Source organism: Thalassophryne amazonica, chromosome 10 (genome assembly GCF_902500255.1).
Source record: "Thalassophryne amazonica chromosome 10, fThaAma1.1, whole genome shotgun sequence".
NCBI lineage: Eukaryota > Metazoa > Chordata > Actinopteri > Batrachoidiformes > Batrachoididae > Thalassophryne > Thalassophryne amazonica.
This window is the reverse complement of record NC_047112.1, coordinates 91,569,376-91,585,888: the sequence shown is the minus strand read 5'-3', so window position 1 is coordinate 91,585,888 and position 16,513 is coordinate 91,569,376. Positions and strand designations below refer to the sequence as shown.

General features: G+C 41.1%; 1 protein-coding gene across 1 annotated transcript in view; it reads left to right on the top strand.

Moving 5' to 3' along the window:
* Window positions 1-16,513, top strand: part of pdgfra (platelet-derived growth factor receptor, alpha polypeptide) — a 48,301-nt gene that overhangs the window by 7,772 nt on the left and 24,016 nt on the right. Inside the window, exons 6-20 of the mRNA XM_034180505.1 lie at window positions 1,872-2,034; window positions 5,009-5,201; window positions 5,276-5,391; window positions 5,473-5,769; window positions 8,125-8,391; window positions 8,533-8,663; window positions 8,749-8,917; window positions 9,020-9,209; window positions 9,345-9,460; window positions 11,296-11,422; window positions 11,547-11,743; window positions 14,149-14,243; window positions 15,646-15,777; window position 15,912; window positions 16,032-16,136. Coding sequence (XP_034036396.1) covers window positions 1,872-2,034; window positions 5,009-5,201; window positions 5,276-5,391; window positions 5,473-5,769; window positions 8,125-8,391; window positions 8,533-8,663; window positions 8,749-8,917; window positions 9,020-9,209; window positions 9,345-9,460; window positions 11,296-11,422; window positions 11,547-11,743; window positions 14,149-14,243; window positions 15,646-15,777; window position 15,912; window positions 16,032-16,136 — 2,299 coding nt within the window. The remainder of the gene's footprint in view (window positions 1-1,871; window positions 2,035-5,008; window positions 5,202-5,275; window positions 5,392-5,472; window positions 5,770-8,124; window positions 8,392-8,532; window positions 8,664-8,748; window positions 8,918-9,019; window positions 9,210-9,344; window positions 9,461-11,295; window positions 11,423-11,546; window positions 11,744-14,148; window positions 14,244-15,645; window positions 15,778-15,911; window positions 15,913-16,031; window positions 16,137-16,513) is intronic.

The window sequence follows — 16,513 nt, the reverse complement described above, 5'->3', positions numbered from 1 at the left end:
ATATCATCAATGACTGTGGAAATTTACATGTTCTCTTCAGGCAGTCATTTTTATAAATCTCATTGGAACAGCACCAAACAAAAGTTCCAGCATCATCACCTTGCCCAATGCAGATTCGAGATTCATCACTGAATATGACTTTCATCCAGTTATCCACAGTCCACGACTGCTTTTCCTTAGCCCATTGTAACCTTGTTTTTTTCTGTTTAGGTGTTAATGATGACTTTCGTTTAGCTTTTCTGTATGTAAATCCCATTTCCTTTATACGGTTTCTTACAGTTCGGTTACAGACATTGACTCCAGTTTCCTCCCATTCGTTCCTCATTTGTTTTGTTGTGCATTTTCGATTTTTGAGACATATTGCTTTAAGTTTTCTGTCTTGATGCTTTGATGTCTTCCTTGGTCTACCAGTATGTTTGCCTTTAAGAACCTTCCCATGTTGTTTGTATTTGTTCCAGAGTTCAGACAAAGCTGAATATATATATATATATATATACGCGGTCTATTAGAAAAGTATCCGACCTTATTATTTTTCTCAAAAACCATATGGATTTGAATCACGTGTGATTACATCAGACATGCTTGAACCCTCGTGGGCATGCAAGAGTTTTTTCATGCCTGTCGGTTACGTCATTCGCCTGTGGGCAGTCTTTGAGTGAGGAGTGGCCCACCCTCTGGTCGTTTTTTCATTGTTTAGGAATGGCTCAGAGACTGCTGCTTTGTTTGATAAAAATTTTTTCAAAAGCTGTAAGGCACAACTGAGTGGACACCATTCGATAAATTCAGCTGGTTTTCGGTAACAATTTTAACGGCTGATGAGAGATTTTGGTGTGTAAGTGTCGCTTTAAGGATGGCCCACGGCGCCTGACGGCGATCTGCACTTTGAGGCGGCAGCGTCTTTCAAGTTGAAACTTCCACATTTCAGGCTCTGTTGACCCAGGAAGTCGTCAGAGAACAGAAAACTTTAAGAAGAAGACGGCATGAGGAATTTATTCGGACAGTCCATTGTTAACGGACCTTTTGTAATGAAAGAACGTGCGGGCAGAGTCGCATGTCGGGCCGGACCCGCGGGGGGTCGCGAGCTGTTAAACAATTTCTCAGTTACTCACTTGTTGAAAGCCATAAAAAGCCACCTGAATTTTACAAATGGTTTTCAACACGGAGGTGTTTTTCCTGTCGCAGCGCACACAGATTCGCCGAATCGTCACGGAAATGACTCGGCGAATTTGCGCGCACGTCTTTCATTACAAAATGTCCTTAAACAGTGGAATGTCTGCATAAAGTCCTCATGCCGGCCTCTTCTGAAGCTTCTCTGTTCTCTCACGACGTCCTGGGTGAATTAAGCCTTAAATTAGGATGTTTTCAGCTTGAAACAATATATATATATATATATATATATATATATTTATTTATTTATTTTTTTAAGTACTTATCCCCATGTGCCACCCCTCCATAAATTCCGCCCAGGGTGACGGCCCACATGGCCCGTATCAAAAACTGCCACTGGAACTTGCTGAAGACAACGTGGACGCTATGACAAGGAAAGAATGATCTGATTCAGTTCAGATTGGAGAATTTATACACGTCCCACGTCCGCCCCTCCCAAAAACTGTCAAATTGATGGAAAATGTTGATTTTTATACAATAGCCTAAATTTTCAGGGTCCACAAATCAATTGCGAGTTAAGCCGAAACGCGACTTAACAGGATTCATCTGTAGTTGGTTTTATTCTCCAGAGGAAACGCAAGTGTTTATAGTGTCTTTTAGCAAGTTTCGTTAGCCTGTATCTGTAAAATAGAAAATTTTCTCGTGTGCCGGCGAGTAAACTGAGTGGTGTTTGTTAAAGCCGGACTGTTCTTGTGTTCCTACAGGCTGTGGGTGCAGTTCAGAAGAAGCAGATATTTCCCGACCGGGTTATTTACACCCTCAGCATCCCACAAGCCACCTCTCTAGACAGCGGCACATATGAATGCTCCATCATCCACATGATCAGCGGAGACGTCCGAGCCAGCAGCGTAGCCGTCACAGTGGTTGGTAAGTGTGCTCTTCTTCTTTGTCTGCATGACTTTCACCTCTAATTAAATACACAGGTGTATTTAAGGTGTTGCCCTTCAACTCTTCTGAATGTTGGGCAAAACAACATTAACATCCAACAAAGAATCGTTGAAATTATTGTAGCAGGTGAGTGGGTTGTTATGGCAGTAATCCACCACTGGAAGATGATCTCAATTTAATGGTTGTGTCCATGCCCCCACACATCACACAACCCTAAGACAACACCCTTTATTGCTAAACAGACTTACATTGTACGCATGCTGATGGACGGTCATTAGCTGTGCTAACACTCACACTCATGGTGTGGCAAGACGAATAAGTCAGGTTACAACGGTAACTCAGAAGATTGTATAAAGACAGGAAAGAACAGTAACAGTAATGAATGTAACCACATAACATGCGAGAAAGAACGACATTAGCTGGTAGGTTTATCAGCAAACATGCTAACTTCCGCTACTCCAACACACTACAATTATGATAAACTGAAACAAGGAAATACTATAACTGTGTTTTATTTACTGTGTAAGAAATGAACAACATATGGGTCAAGTAATTTCACCAAGCAAAATACCAAGAAATGGGTTTGTAGTTTGTTTTTCGACTTCCACTTGCAAAATCCGCGATGGGACTTAGCTCCCAATGATTAAGTGATGGTATATATCTCACATTAGCTGACAATCAATGGGATTCAGCCTTTTGACTGATCCGCCAATCATCATCCAAAGCTCAGTGTCCAAGCCCGCCCACAAGTCCATTCACCCGCAGAAATGCTGAGTGTCCAGGGGCAGGACAAAATCGTGGCATTTATCCAATGATCGTAAAGTTTCAAGGCAAATCCTTGCACTCCCATTGAAGTGAACGGATGCTCAGCTTCTAAGGGCAAAATGATTTACGAGGTCTGTCCAAAAAGTATTGGACCTTTTTTGCAAAAACCATATGGGTTTGAATCACGTGTGATTGCATCAGCCAACCTTGAACCTTCGTGCGCATGCGTGAGTTTTTTCACGCCTGTCAGTTGCATCATTTGCCTGTGAGCAGGCTTTGTTTGAGCAGTGGTCCATCTCTCTCATCGGATTTTTATTGCGAATAATTGTCTGAACGATTTGGAGCTTTGCTGCATCAATTTTTTCCAGAAACTGTGAGAGACCTCCAGGTGGACACCTTTTCGGAAAATTCTGTTGGCTTTCAGGGACGATTTTATGGGGATTACACAGATTAAGGAGTGCTCCAGCCAGTTTAAAGACTGCCCACAGCTGCTGAGAGCACGCAGCGCTCCAAGCGCCGATCGACAGGCTGAATCAACCAGATCATTTCCAACGTGAAGGCTTTGTTGATCCGGGACGTCATCTGACTTCCACAAAAAAAGGAAAAAGGCGTGGACATCAGCACTTTTTCGGCACATTCCACTGTTAAAGGAGTTTTTTTTCATGGAAAGAAAAGCGGACAGATGCGCCACCATGCCGTTCATGGCACGGGACAAAACCACCTCCGTGTTGGTCTCACAGGACGGCTTTGAGATGGCTTTCAGATGGCTGTCGGTGGGTTTTCAGTCATGTGACTAACCGAGAAATTGTGGATGAGCCTGGACATGCCAGAACATGTCCTGTGAGGCTTCATTGCGGCGTTGCTTTGCGCCATGCAGCACCGCCGCGACACGCGGAATTCCTCCACTCCTCTTTCCATGAAAACAGTGGAACAGTGCCGTTCATTTCCAAACTGGACGCTGTGTTTTATCTGGGACGTCCTCTGACTAGCACAGGAATTATGGAAAACGTGGACATCAGCACTTTTTCGGCACGTTGAGACAGACGTGCAGAGGAATTCCGCTCGTCGCGGTGGAGCCGCATGGCGCAAAGCAATGCCGTGATGAAGCCTCACAGGACATGTTCTGGTGGCTTTCAGACGGCTGTCGGTGGGTTTTCAGTCGTGTGACTAACCGAGAAATTGTGGATGAGCCTGGACATGCCAGAACATGTCCTGGCCTTTTTCCTTTTTTTGTGGAAGTCAGACGACGTCCCGGATCAACAAAGCCTTCACGTTGGAAATGACCTGGTTGATTCAGCCTGTCGATCGGCGCTTGGAGCATGACACGCTCTCAGCAGCTGTGGGCGGTCTTTAAATCGGCTGGAGCACTCCTTAATCTGTGTAATCCCCATAAAATCGTCTCTGAAAGCCAACAGAATTTTCCGAAAAGGTGTCCACCTGGAGGTCTCTCACAGTTTCTGGAAAAAAATTGATGCAACAAAGCTCCAAATTGTTCAGACATTTCTTCACAATAAAAATCCGACGAGAGGGGTGGACCACTGCTCACACAAAGCCTGCTCACAGGCGAATGACGCAACCGACAGGCGTGAAAAAACTCACGCATGCGCACGAAAGTTCAAGCTTGGCTGATGCAATCACACGTGATTCAAATCCATATAGTTTTTGAAAAAAATAAAAAGGTCCGATACTTTTTGGACAGACCTCGTATTGACTTCAATGGCATTGACGATACGGGAATGTATGAGAGGTTAACTAAATACTAAATACTAACACCTTTGGAGTCTTAGAGAATTCTCCTCTGGGAGAAAGTGAAATTGACCTGTCACCACTTTTACTGTTTTTACCCCATAACTCCATAACATTCAGTCAGAGACAGTTCAAACGACATCTTTTTGGAATCGTTATGATCAGACAAATAAAGTGGTATACTTCTCAATATAATTGGAGCATTTTTAAATGTTGACCCCTATGTAATCCTAATCTACAGCTGCCACCCTGGGATGGCCAGCACACATTTTTGTCTAGGTCAAAATTGGTTTTAGGATGATGGACAATTTATAAAAATCCTCGCAGGTGTTTCACAAAGCCGACGGGAGACGCTTAACCGCTTGCTATTTTTTTTAATCTGCCCAATACCTGAATCTCTTCTCACCTGTGATCACATTCTTATTTTTTCATCCCACTTCAGATGAGAATTCCTTTGTGACTCTGGACCACAGTGGGATTCTGCCTCTGGAGCTCGTCAGCCTTTTGGAGGCGACAGAGTTCACCATCCTCATAGACGCCTACCCAGCCCCGAAAATAACGTGGCAGAAAAATGGCAAAGACATATCAAACAGTTACTACATCCACACCAAAAGCAGTCACATCACAGGGAACAGGTGAGACTGTGATTTGTTAGTGACCAACACTACAAGATGATTGTGCTCTGAAACTTTAAAACTTTTGATTACAGGTATCAAAGTATTCTGACATTACGGCAGCCCATGGAGAAAGATAATGGAAATTATACCATCACAGTCCTCAGCGGCTCTCACTCCGCCCACTTCTCCTTCATCCTCAAAGTTACAAGTAAGATAATTAATAATATATCAAACACACATCTCTCTTATGTGACTGAGTCCTCTGTTGTAACTTCTGCATTCGGTTTAGGTCCCAGCACCCCGTTTTTCCCACCGTCATCAGCCCCAGTGCTGCTGCCCGACAGAGAGGAGATGGTGGTGAACCTCCACACTCCTTTCACCCTGACCTGCCGAGGAGAGGTGGAGCTAATGTGGGAGACGCCACACTACATCCCTGAGCAGAGCCAGCAGGACAACAGCGGGCTGTTTGTCACCACCATCACCGTGGACACCGCCACAGTGATGCACACTGGCTTCTACACATGCTTCTACAGCAGCAACTCCACAGAGGACACGGAGGAAAGCAGCATCTATGTCTATGTGCCAGGTACAGACTGCGAACCTTTCTAACTTTGGTTATTGTTGGACATTGCATTGTTTTATTTATATTTACTTTAGCTAAAAAATGCTAGAATTTCAAACCCAATACCAAAATCCAGAAAAATACTCAATGCATTTCAATTTTCAATTCCATTTTCAATACCACAGGGAGGAAAATTATATATATATATATATATATATATATATATATATATATATATATATATATATATATATATATATATATATATATATATATATATATATATATAACATTAGAATAACATTTGTAAATGAAGATTAGAACAATACAAATAATGGGAGGGGATATGGATTTTAAGACACAGATCGGATCATTTTTCAGATCAACAAAAAACAACAACAACAAAAACAAGAGCAATCAGAGATTTCTGACGCCTGCCAATCCGGATCTGGATCACCTCCCAAATTCAGTGGAGTCTTCCATGCCCTAATATCGATCAGTCGTGCAAATTTGGTGAGAATCCATGAAGTAGTTTTGACGTAATCCTTCAAAGCCTATATAAAGTGAAATCCTGAGCCAGAATCCGGATCCAGAAACAGATCACTACCAAAACTGAGTGGAGTCTTCCATGCCCCAATATCTATCTGTGGTACAAATTTGGTGAGAAGCTGTGAAGTTGTTTTGATGTAATCTTTCAAAGCCTATACAAACTGAAACCTTGATCCAGAATCTGGATCCGGATCACCTCGCAAATTTAATGGATTCTTCCATGCCCTAATATGTATCTGTGGTAAAAATTAAGTCAAAATCCGTGCAGTAGTTTTGACTTAATCCTGCTAACAATAATCTTTTCAAAGCCTATATAAAGTGAAACTTGATCCAGAATCCAAATCACCTCCAAAATTTAATGGAGCTTTCCATGGCCTAATATCTATCTGTGGTAAAAATTTTGTCAAAATCTGTGCAGTATTTTTGATGTAATCCTGCTAACAGACAGACAAATAAATAAATGTTGATGATTTTATTACGTCCTTGGCAGACATAAAAAACAAACAAAAGAACTAAAGGAGGCATGTGAATGAATGGAAGGAGAAGAATAACTAAACAGACTGGTGACAGAAAAATAATACAAACAAGGAGTGAGTAAAAAAAATCAATAACAATAACTGACCAAACCCACAGAATAGGAGAAGAAAAATTATGGACATAAATGACAACCTTGGCAGTGCGGAAACACAAACCCATACAAAAAACTAAGAAAGAAACATCACAGAGATAAAACATGAATCACAATCAGAACACAACTATGATGAAAACCAAAACCTGAATAGCAATAGAATAAAAACATGAAACAAAGAATAAAACTGTGCACACACAAAGCCGGTACTGCGGACTGACACAATCCAAACCCACTTATAAATATATAATCATTAGTGATTGATCTCTGCTCCCCTCCACTGCATGTCTTTTTCCTGGTTCTCTCCCTCAGTCCCAACCAGTCCCAGCAGAAGACTGCCCCTCCCTGAGCCTGGTTCTGCTGGAGGTTTCTTCCTGTTAAAAGGGAGTTTTTCCTTCCCACTGTCGCAAAGTGCTTGCTCACAGGGGGTCGTTTTGACCGTTGGGGTTTTTCCGAAATTATTGTATGGCTTTGCCTTACAATATAAAACGCCTTGGGGCAACTGTTTGTTGTGATTTGGCGCTTTATAAATAAAATTGATTTGATTTGATTTGATGTACATGGGATTTGAGACAGGTGGGAGACAGGTGCACACAACACATCAGGGAGACACACCCACACACATACAGGTGGCAAAGACAAAAGGATAATATAACATCTAAACTACAGGACAGACATCATGGGTAAACAAACAAATGATAACCCAAAAATATACAAAAGAACCCAAAATTGCCACCTTTATGTATATAATAAATTTTATAGTTCTAAATGCAGATCTGTTTGGGACTCCAGAATTGATGCTCATATATATAGGATTTTAATAAATGAATGAATGAATGAATGAATGAATGAATTTATTCAGCGTACACAGTCCAAAACAAGAACAAAAACGAAGAAAGAAAATGGATTACAATGCATCTGTGTGCCTGAAAGGGTATAGGCAGAAGCAAAATGTATTAACGCCTACTCCTTTAACCAAAATTAAAATCATCTAGTCCAAAAGGAGTGTTTGTGTGTGTGTGTGTGTGTGTGTGTGTGTGTGGGGGGGGGTTAAAAACCCATCTATTCCCACTCCCTTTTTCAACCACTTCAAACGCTTCAGCTTAAAGGACACAATCCGAATGCTACCAAACAAATTCTTCACATATTTAAATGTTTTGGACAAAAAAATCTGAAGTGTGAAATTTATTCATTCCAAATAGATCCAGATGTTCCCTTTGTACCATCCCTGGTGCCATTTGGTAACCATGTTCTGTCCAATCACGAGGAGATGGAGATTCAGTGTCGTGTGTCAGATCCCAGTGCCAATGTGACCCTGGTTAATGCTGACACCCAGCAGCCTGTGCCGAGCGTCTACGACAGCAAGAGGGGTGCCTTGGGGGTTTTCACTGCTGGGACATATATTTGCAAAGCCCTCGTTAATGGCGAGGAACACTACAGCGAGGAATACATTGTCCATGGCTGGACAGGTGAGCGCACAGCAGCCTTGTCACTATGCATGAGTTTCAGATTCAGTTTCAGATTGAGTTTCAGAGTTTCTTTCTTCAGATCTTTCCTGCCAACTCCGTCTTGTCTTTTTGCTGACAGAGCTTTTTTATTATCCCTTTCAGGTGGCTCTGAGCTGCAGGTTGAACTGACGGCTCAGCGGACTGCTCTGCTTGTGGGAGATACCATCACAGTCAGGTGTGTCGCTCGGGGATCTGAGATCCTGGAGGACCACTGGAAATACCCCGGAAAACTGGTGAGGGTGAAGTACTCATGACAGAACTTTCCAGTCGGGTTTCTAGCAGCATGGTTGAACCTGTATGTCTTGTTTTGCTTGACAGAGTAATCGTGCTGTCAAGACGGTGCATGAAAACAAACGTGATCAGGAGCTTCTGTACACCTTGACGATCCCCCAGGCCTCAGCCAAAGACAGTGGTGTCTACACTTGCTCCATTACCGATATCATGAGCAATGAAAGCCAGACAAAAGAGCTCTTCATTACAGTTTACGGTATAAAACATGTTAAAACACAAAGGCTTTCACTGTATAGACAACATGTCATAGGATCTCATATATCACCTGATTACTGATTATGGGATTTGTTTCTAACAGAGAAGGAATTTGTGTCCCTCCGGCCACAATTCCGTTCCCATGAAACAGCGGAGCTGGATGAAGTCAGGGAATTTCAAGCTGACATTGACTCCTTCCCCAGCGCTCATGTGATGTGGCTGAAAGACGGCCTCCCGCTCAGTGATGTGACAGCAGAGATCACCACCAGCCTCCGGCAGATCAGCGAGACCAGGTGAGACCTGGATCACACCTCTGTATTACATTAATGGCAGCAGAGGTACTGAGAAGCCGACGGTAACAATCCCATTAAAGAATTCTGTGTCACTGTGACTGACTGTGAGAATATCACTTGTGTTGTTTTGTGTAGTTATCAGAGTGTTCTTACCCTGATCCGAGCCAAGGAGGACGACAATGGGAACTATACCATCCAAGTGGTAAATGGAAACCAGAGTCAGAGTGACACCTTTAGCCTGCAGGTCAAAGGTCAGAGACACAAATGCTCCAAACCTTTTATTAAGCTTTACTACATATGATGTGTGCATGCTGCAAACTGCCATTTTTTTTCCCCCTCTTCGTTGTTGTTTTACTTCTTTGCTGCTGCATGTTTCCATTGCATTTGGCTGATGTGATTGATGACATTTGTGGGCAACTGTGATGGTCATACACAGGTTTTTCATAGTTATAGATGATGAGCTGACTGGATGCATATCTGTGAAAGGGAGAGTGTAGTTCCTTTGGTGAGGTCCTTAATACCAATGTTATTCCTGGTGTGCAGTTGAGCACCTTGCACAGCCATACCCCAACTTGTATGCATGTGTGTGTGTGAATGGGGTTTATGTGAGGCATGAATGAAAAAGGGCTTTGACCGTCTGCTTCATATGAAAAAGTTCTGACTTATGCAGTTCATTCACTTTAACCCGCTGGGCCGTGCAAGTTTTATTAAATGAGACACCATTTTAATGACATTAGATAGAAACGTACTTTTTTGCTGAAAAGTACACTCCTCAGACTTTCGGTTCAGCGTCCTTCATGCTTGTAGTCCTAATAGAAACTGTGTGATGATGTGCGCAATGTGAGTGTCCAATCGGAATTGGTTCACCATCACATGGTTTTCCAATATCTAATCATAGGGCAGAGCAGTCTCACACGGTAGGCCAAAGATTGTTAGGAGCAGCGATGTGTTACTCTTTGGCATGTGAATGCTGTTTGAATAGCACTCTGGCTGCTGGCTCCATGCATAAAAGCGCAGCGTTGCGCATATGAATGAAGGGGGGGAGGGGTGTTAACAGGACCTCAAACTTTGAACATAGTTTGTTTACAGTGCAGGAAAACATTCCAAGAGGGAGTCAACTCCATGGAAGTAAAAATTTTGTGATGTGGCCCTTTGTGTAATAGCAGACAGAAATTGCTTTGAGATGTGGCATAAAGAAAGACAAAACGCTTAGACCATTTTGTATATATTGTTCAAAATGTGCATTTGTGTTTATTGTTAGAACCTTTATTTTCTACATTCTTTTGTACAAGAGCCCAAACTACCTTTATAAAGTGTCAAAATAGTTGTTTATTATAGTTTTCTGTGTGTTTTGAATAAATGTATGTGAAAATTATTTACTGCTTTATTTTTTCCTTTCTTATTTCTGATTGTAAACCTTTATTACACTTATAAAACACCACTATAGCATATATATTCTGAAAGTACAGGTTTCCCTGAAAAAAAGAGACATACCACTTGATTGTGGGATGCAGGGCGAGCTTTTAACAGCAATAATAAAACATTTATGCCAGGCGAGTGAACTGTCCCAAAAATGCCCCCAGACCCCAGAGGGTTAATGCTGATTGTCCTAAAGATAACTACACCAACCAGTAACAGAAATGCCACATGGATCTCACATATCAGTTACTGGAATTGTGTCAGGAATCCAATCACATGCAAACTGAGATATATGAAATTTTAGAAAGAAAGTTCCAAATGTCAGTTGAAACAATGTCGACATTCATGGATGTCGAAATTAAAGTCGGTGTTTACAGGTCTTATATTGTTCAAAATCTGTTTTAACAAGCATTTACAATTACATCTCATCTGTCTTTCATGTCAAACATCTTCAAATTCCTAAAGTTCTATGTGTGTGTGGAAGTTCCCCTGCTCTAAACAAAAGATGGGTCATTTAGACAGCTGTAATATATGTCATGGAAGTTCATATCTGGACTTCTGCTTGCTGAGCCAGATGCTCACTGAGCCACTCTGTGCAACACAACGACACTGTGGTACACGGTTGTAATGTGACCCTGCTTACCCAGTCTCTCTGACTCCACCACAGTGCCTGCAGTCATTGTGGACCTGATGGACCTTCACCACGGCTCAGCAACAGGACAATCTGTGGTATGCATTGCTTCAGGGCAGCCTACCCCCGAGGTAGAATGGTTCATCTGCAAAAACATCAAACAGTAAGTTCTCAGCTGTCTTCTTCTCCTCAGCCAAAATAAACAAACTCTATAATCACAAATCTCATGTTTCATGTCACAATTAAACAGCACGTGATAATGCATCTCCACTGTTGTTTCCACGCAGCTGTACAAATGACTCGTCTCAGTGGGTGCACCTCCCTGCCAACTCCACGGAGATCACAGTGGAGTCATATAACAATGAGGACGGCAACCTGGAGAGCCAGGTTATGTTTGGCCATCTGGAGAGCACACTGGCCGTGCGGTGCTTGGCCAGGAATGACATGGCTGCTGTCAGTAGAGAGGTCAAACTGGTGTCCAGTGGTAAGATCTCACACATTTATGGTTTCCTTTCCCTTTATTTCCTGTCAGCCTACTTTTTGATGACCCTCTCAGTACGACAGTCCTTTAAATAGCCTGTGTTGGCTGGTGTCGTGGCAGCTGTCAGTTGGTGTGCTGTATTGTCCAGCCTTGTTCTAACATTTACTGTATAGAAAGCACAGGCTCAGACCATTTGGTCCTTCCAGATTAGTTCTGAACATTCTCTGGTTTGGGAGTCCACCCTCATATCTCTTCCACATTATCTTTTTGTAGAGGATAATCTGGCCATTCTGACAGTTTCAATAACTACCTCCGTTTTAAATCATATGTTTGTTGGATTGTAAAACTTGACATTTTTAATGGAATGAAATAATTCTATAATAATAATAATAATAATAATAAATAATAATAATAATACGAAGAGAAGAAGAAGAAGAAGAAGAGAAGAGGAAGAAGATAAGGAAGAAGAAGAAAAATACAGACAAAAACTAGGGGGAATCAGAGATACAAACCTCCAAGTTGTAACAAACCTCTGTTTATGTGGTAACATCCCATTTGGCCTACCCCCATTTCATCTACTTTCACACTGGAATACTATTCCCATTTGTCTGCTACGTATACAGTATTATGTCCATTCCCATATTATATAAATATAAAATACAACTCAAGAAATATCCCATGTTATATAAATATAAAAGACAAGTCAGGAATAATTGCCAAAATATGGTTAGGGGAATCTAACAAAAGAAATCATTTATAATATTACAAGTATTAGAAATTTCTCACAAACACAGGAAGCTGACATAAATTACATAAAACCATAGCGAACCAGATAAGGGAGTACAATGGGAATAAGTAAAATATAGCAAGTAGAAACGAAATGGGAATAGACCAATTGGAGAGTAGGCCAACTGGGAATTGTGCTACAAAATGGCAATTTCTGAGTAGGTGAAATGGGAGTAGGTCAACTGGGCTTAAACCATTTATATGTCCTTAAAAGAGAATTCTTGAAAACTACATCTAAGGCTCTGTTTTCACATTTTAAGGGTCATCTTTTCACTTGGGACAAGTAATTTAATTGGTGCATTAGTTATTTAGAATGCAAACTACTCTGAAACTGCTAATGTTGAGATTAATTACCTACAAAACACTGATCATCTGAAAGTTTCAGCACATACCATTGCTCCTAAATGTACTGTGCAAAAGTCTGACAATCAATACAAGAATGGAATCATTATTTCTTTAAAAAGAAAAGTTGTTAAATGTTTTAATAGGCATACATATTAACATAAACAAGTAGAATGTGTGACTTATTTTCAGCTTTAAAAACACATAATTGTTTTTGGCAGTGTCCTGAAATTTATAATATAATTAGGGTGAATTATCATCGGCAGCCATCTTTGTGTGTGTACATCTAGCAAAGAGTTATATTTTTTATTTTTTAGAATGAGGTTTGTAACTGGTTAGTTGCTTTGAATACATTTTTAAGAAAAGGGATTTTGTATATAGTATTGGAAGAAAAAAAAATTGCAGGTTTTATATTTCCAAATAAAATTCAAACAAGCCTAAAACTTTGCACAGTGCAGTACATTTCATAGAGTGTCTTGCAAAAGTATTCAGCCCACTGGAATTTCACACATTTTAATTTGTTTATGGCATTTCAAACACAAACACAGTGTATACAGTGTATACCGCTTCATGATGAAGTAGTATAGAGGAGGATTTTCTTTCACCAAAACATCAAATCTAGGCTTGGATCTCAGATGTACCTTCCAGCAAATTGTAGCTAAACTTTCAGGTCTTCTTTTTTACAAAAAATCTTCCTCTATAACACTTCCCCCATGAAGCTGTATAACTGGTGATACAAAATGTAAAACATGCACTATGCACAATTTCTCCATCACAGCCACAGAAGCCTATAACATCTTGTGGGTTGTCTGGGTTTCTTGGTGTCTTTCCTCACTCTTAAATGGACTGCATTTATATAGCGCTTTTCCATCTGTATCAAATGCAGATGGAAATAAAGTCTAATAAGACATAGTCAGTGACTTGGAAATGTTCATGTATCCATCCCCTGACTTGTCTGAAGAATACTGACAATGAAATTGATTATTTACAGGTATTATACCAAAGGGGCCCATTACATATGCAACCCATTATCTTGGCTTTTATATTTTTAATTAATTTCTATCAAGTTGTAGACATTTGCATTGAGTTCAAGGAAGATAATTTTAGAAATTTTATATTGAAAAGCCTGATTTACCTTTTGTATTGGAATGGCATAAACAAATTAAAATGTGCAAAATACCAAGGGGTCATATACTTTGCAGGCATCGTATGTACCATTTAACGCTAATTGTCAGTCCATGTGGTGGTGCTCACTGTCTAATGGGTGTTCTCCTGAATAGGCCCTCATCCAGAGCTGACTGTAGCTGCTGCAGTGCTGGTGCTCCTGGTTATTGTCATCATCTCACTCATTGTGTTGGTTGTCATCTGGAAACAGGTACTGCTGCAATCAGTCCACCTGCCATCTTTATCCTGTTTCACAATCTTCCATTCAATCACTCATTCATCCTCATTTGCAGAAATGAAATGGTGTTTAACATTAAATGTAGAGCAAAGTACTCACACACAGGCAAGCTGAAGTTTGTTGAGTAAAGGTGCCTTGACATTTGCAAGAATTTGATCCACGCACTGGTACGCAATCTGCCATGCCACAGAGTAAACCCGTAAACCATTGTAAATTGTGCGCGGCTTTATGCAAGTGCGCGAAGAAAATTTTAAAATATTCAAAATCTCTGTCATGCATTAATTATGTGAACTTCATGTGAACATTGTGCAAACAATTAAAAAACACTGAGTGCCAGTGCAAGTCATTGCGTCAGCGCACCGCATCACAGCGCAGCTCATCTGAACGATTATGATGAGATGTTAAATCAATCATAAACATAATTTTACAGATGCTCATAAGAAGGAATGAACATGCAGCTGTTTTCCCAAGTCATTAGAATATAAATATTACAAATATAATTACCTTTTAGACCAAATGCGTTCTCCACCTCATGAAGCGCACGAGAGAGAGAAAGAGAGAGAGAGAGAGAGAGAAAAGCTGTAGCTGGAATGGTCCTCTGTGATTCCAGAAGCAATTAGAGGTTTTCATCAGCCAAACGCTACAAAACAATTATGTTATATATATAACAGCATCCAGCGGCACAAAGTGCGGCATCCAGCTGGGAACACTGTCGCGACGAATTGTGTGGGATTGCGGAAACAAAATGTGTGCAAGTGTCAAGGCACCTTAAGAATAAGAGGAAAATTCCTAATTTGGGGGGGTGGTGTTGTGGGAGAGTGTGTGTGTTGGGGGGGGGGGTGTTACAAGAGCACCTTTGTTGGGTGCAGGAAGGGGACGTGCATGTGATCACAACCTGATGATTATGTGGGTTATATTCCAATGATTGAGCATTACCTTTCATACATTAACCTACAACCGCATCACGAGAACAGCCTGAAGGATGACTCTTGTTTTGGTTAGTTTGGCTGACTTCAGTCCAGGGGTCATTATGAGTAATGTAGTGCACATGTAGTGTGTTGGCAGTTTGATATGGTCTGAATGGTTTGTCTGATTTGGTGGACCGGTGGAAACACGGCATGAATACCTGAGTCTGATGAATGAATCTTTGACACAAACCAGTTGGATCTCTTTGGTCACTGCAAAGATACATTTCTTTAAGATTTTATCGGTCTAACAATACATCACTTTCTGTTTCTAGCCAGAGCACAGCAGAAGGATCTATCTGTTTCAGTATAAAAACAGAACATGCTCAGAAGCCTTATATGACAATCTACAGCATCCAAAGATTTTGCAGAGTTGGCTTTAATCAGCTGTCATGCCCTCTGTGTTGCAGAAACCTCGATATGAGATTCGATGGAGGGTGATAGAGTCTGTGAGTCCAGACGGCCATGAGTACATCTATGTGGATCCCATGCAGCTGCCCTATGATTCCAGATGGGAGTTCCCCCGTGACAGACTGTGCTTGGTAAGCTGAAGTCGTTATGTTATGTGTCGGGGGCTCTGCAGCTTCCTGCTGAGATGTTCTGCTTTATCCATCACTGATGTCTCCATCTGTCTTTGAAGTGAGGCTGTGATAAGATAATCTTATTCCAGCTGTAGGGTTTGTTGGCTGCAGTTTGGTTCAGCTCACTCATCAAGAGAATGTTCAGCCACTGAGGGAGTCACAGATGCCAAACCAAAGAGCCTCTGTGATGATTGATCTCATGTTTTTCCTGTCAGGTCGTATCCTCGGCTCTGGGGCCTTTGGGAAGGTAGTAGAGGGCACCACCTATGGACTGAGTCGCTCTCAGCCGGTTATGAAGGCGCAGTTGAAAATGCTGAAACGTAAGTTTAACAGACTACAATTTGTGTAATCAACTGTTTCCAGTCACTGGAAATGTGTTTACATACCAGTGATGGAGACTAAGTACATCTACCGAAGGACTCTACTTTAGCACAAATCTGACGACCTTGTACTTTACTTGAGTATTTTCTTTTTTCTGCTACTTTACTTCTACTCCATTTCATCTTAGAGGGAAAACCTGCACTTTTAGTCTAATGCAAAATATACTCAATTATTTTATCAAATCAACAAGGCTTTATAGGTCCACCGGGAGACATTCACAAGCAGCAACGGCAATTAAAGTAATTAAACAGCAATTTAAAAAGTAATTAAATTAAAGGTTAGGTGAATTGGAAACTTTAGAATTGTCCAGGTCTCC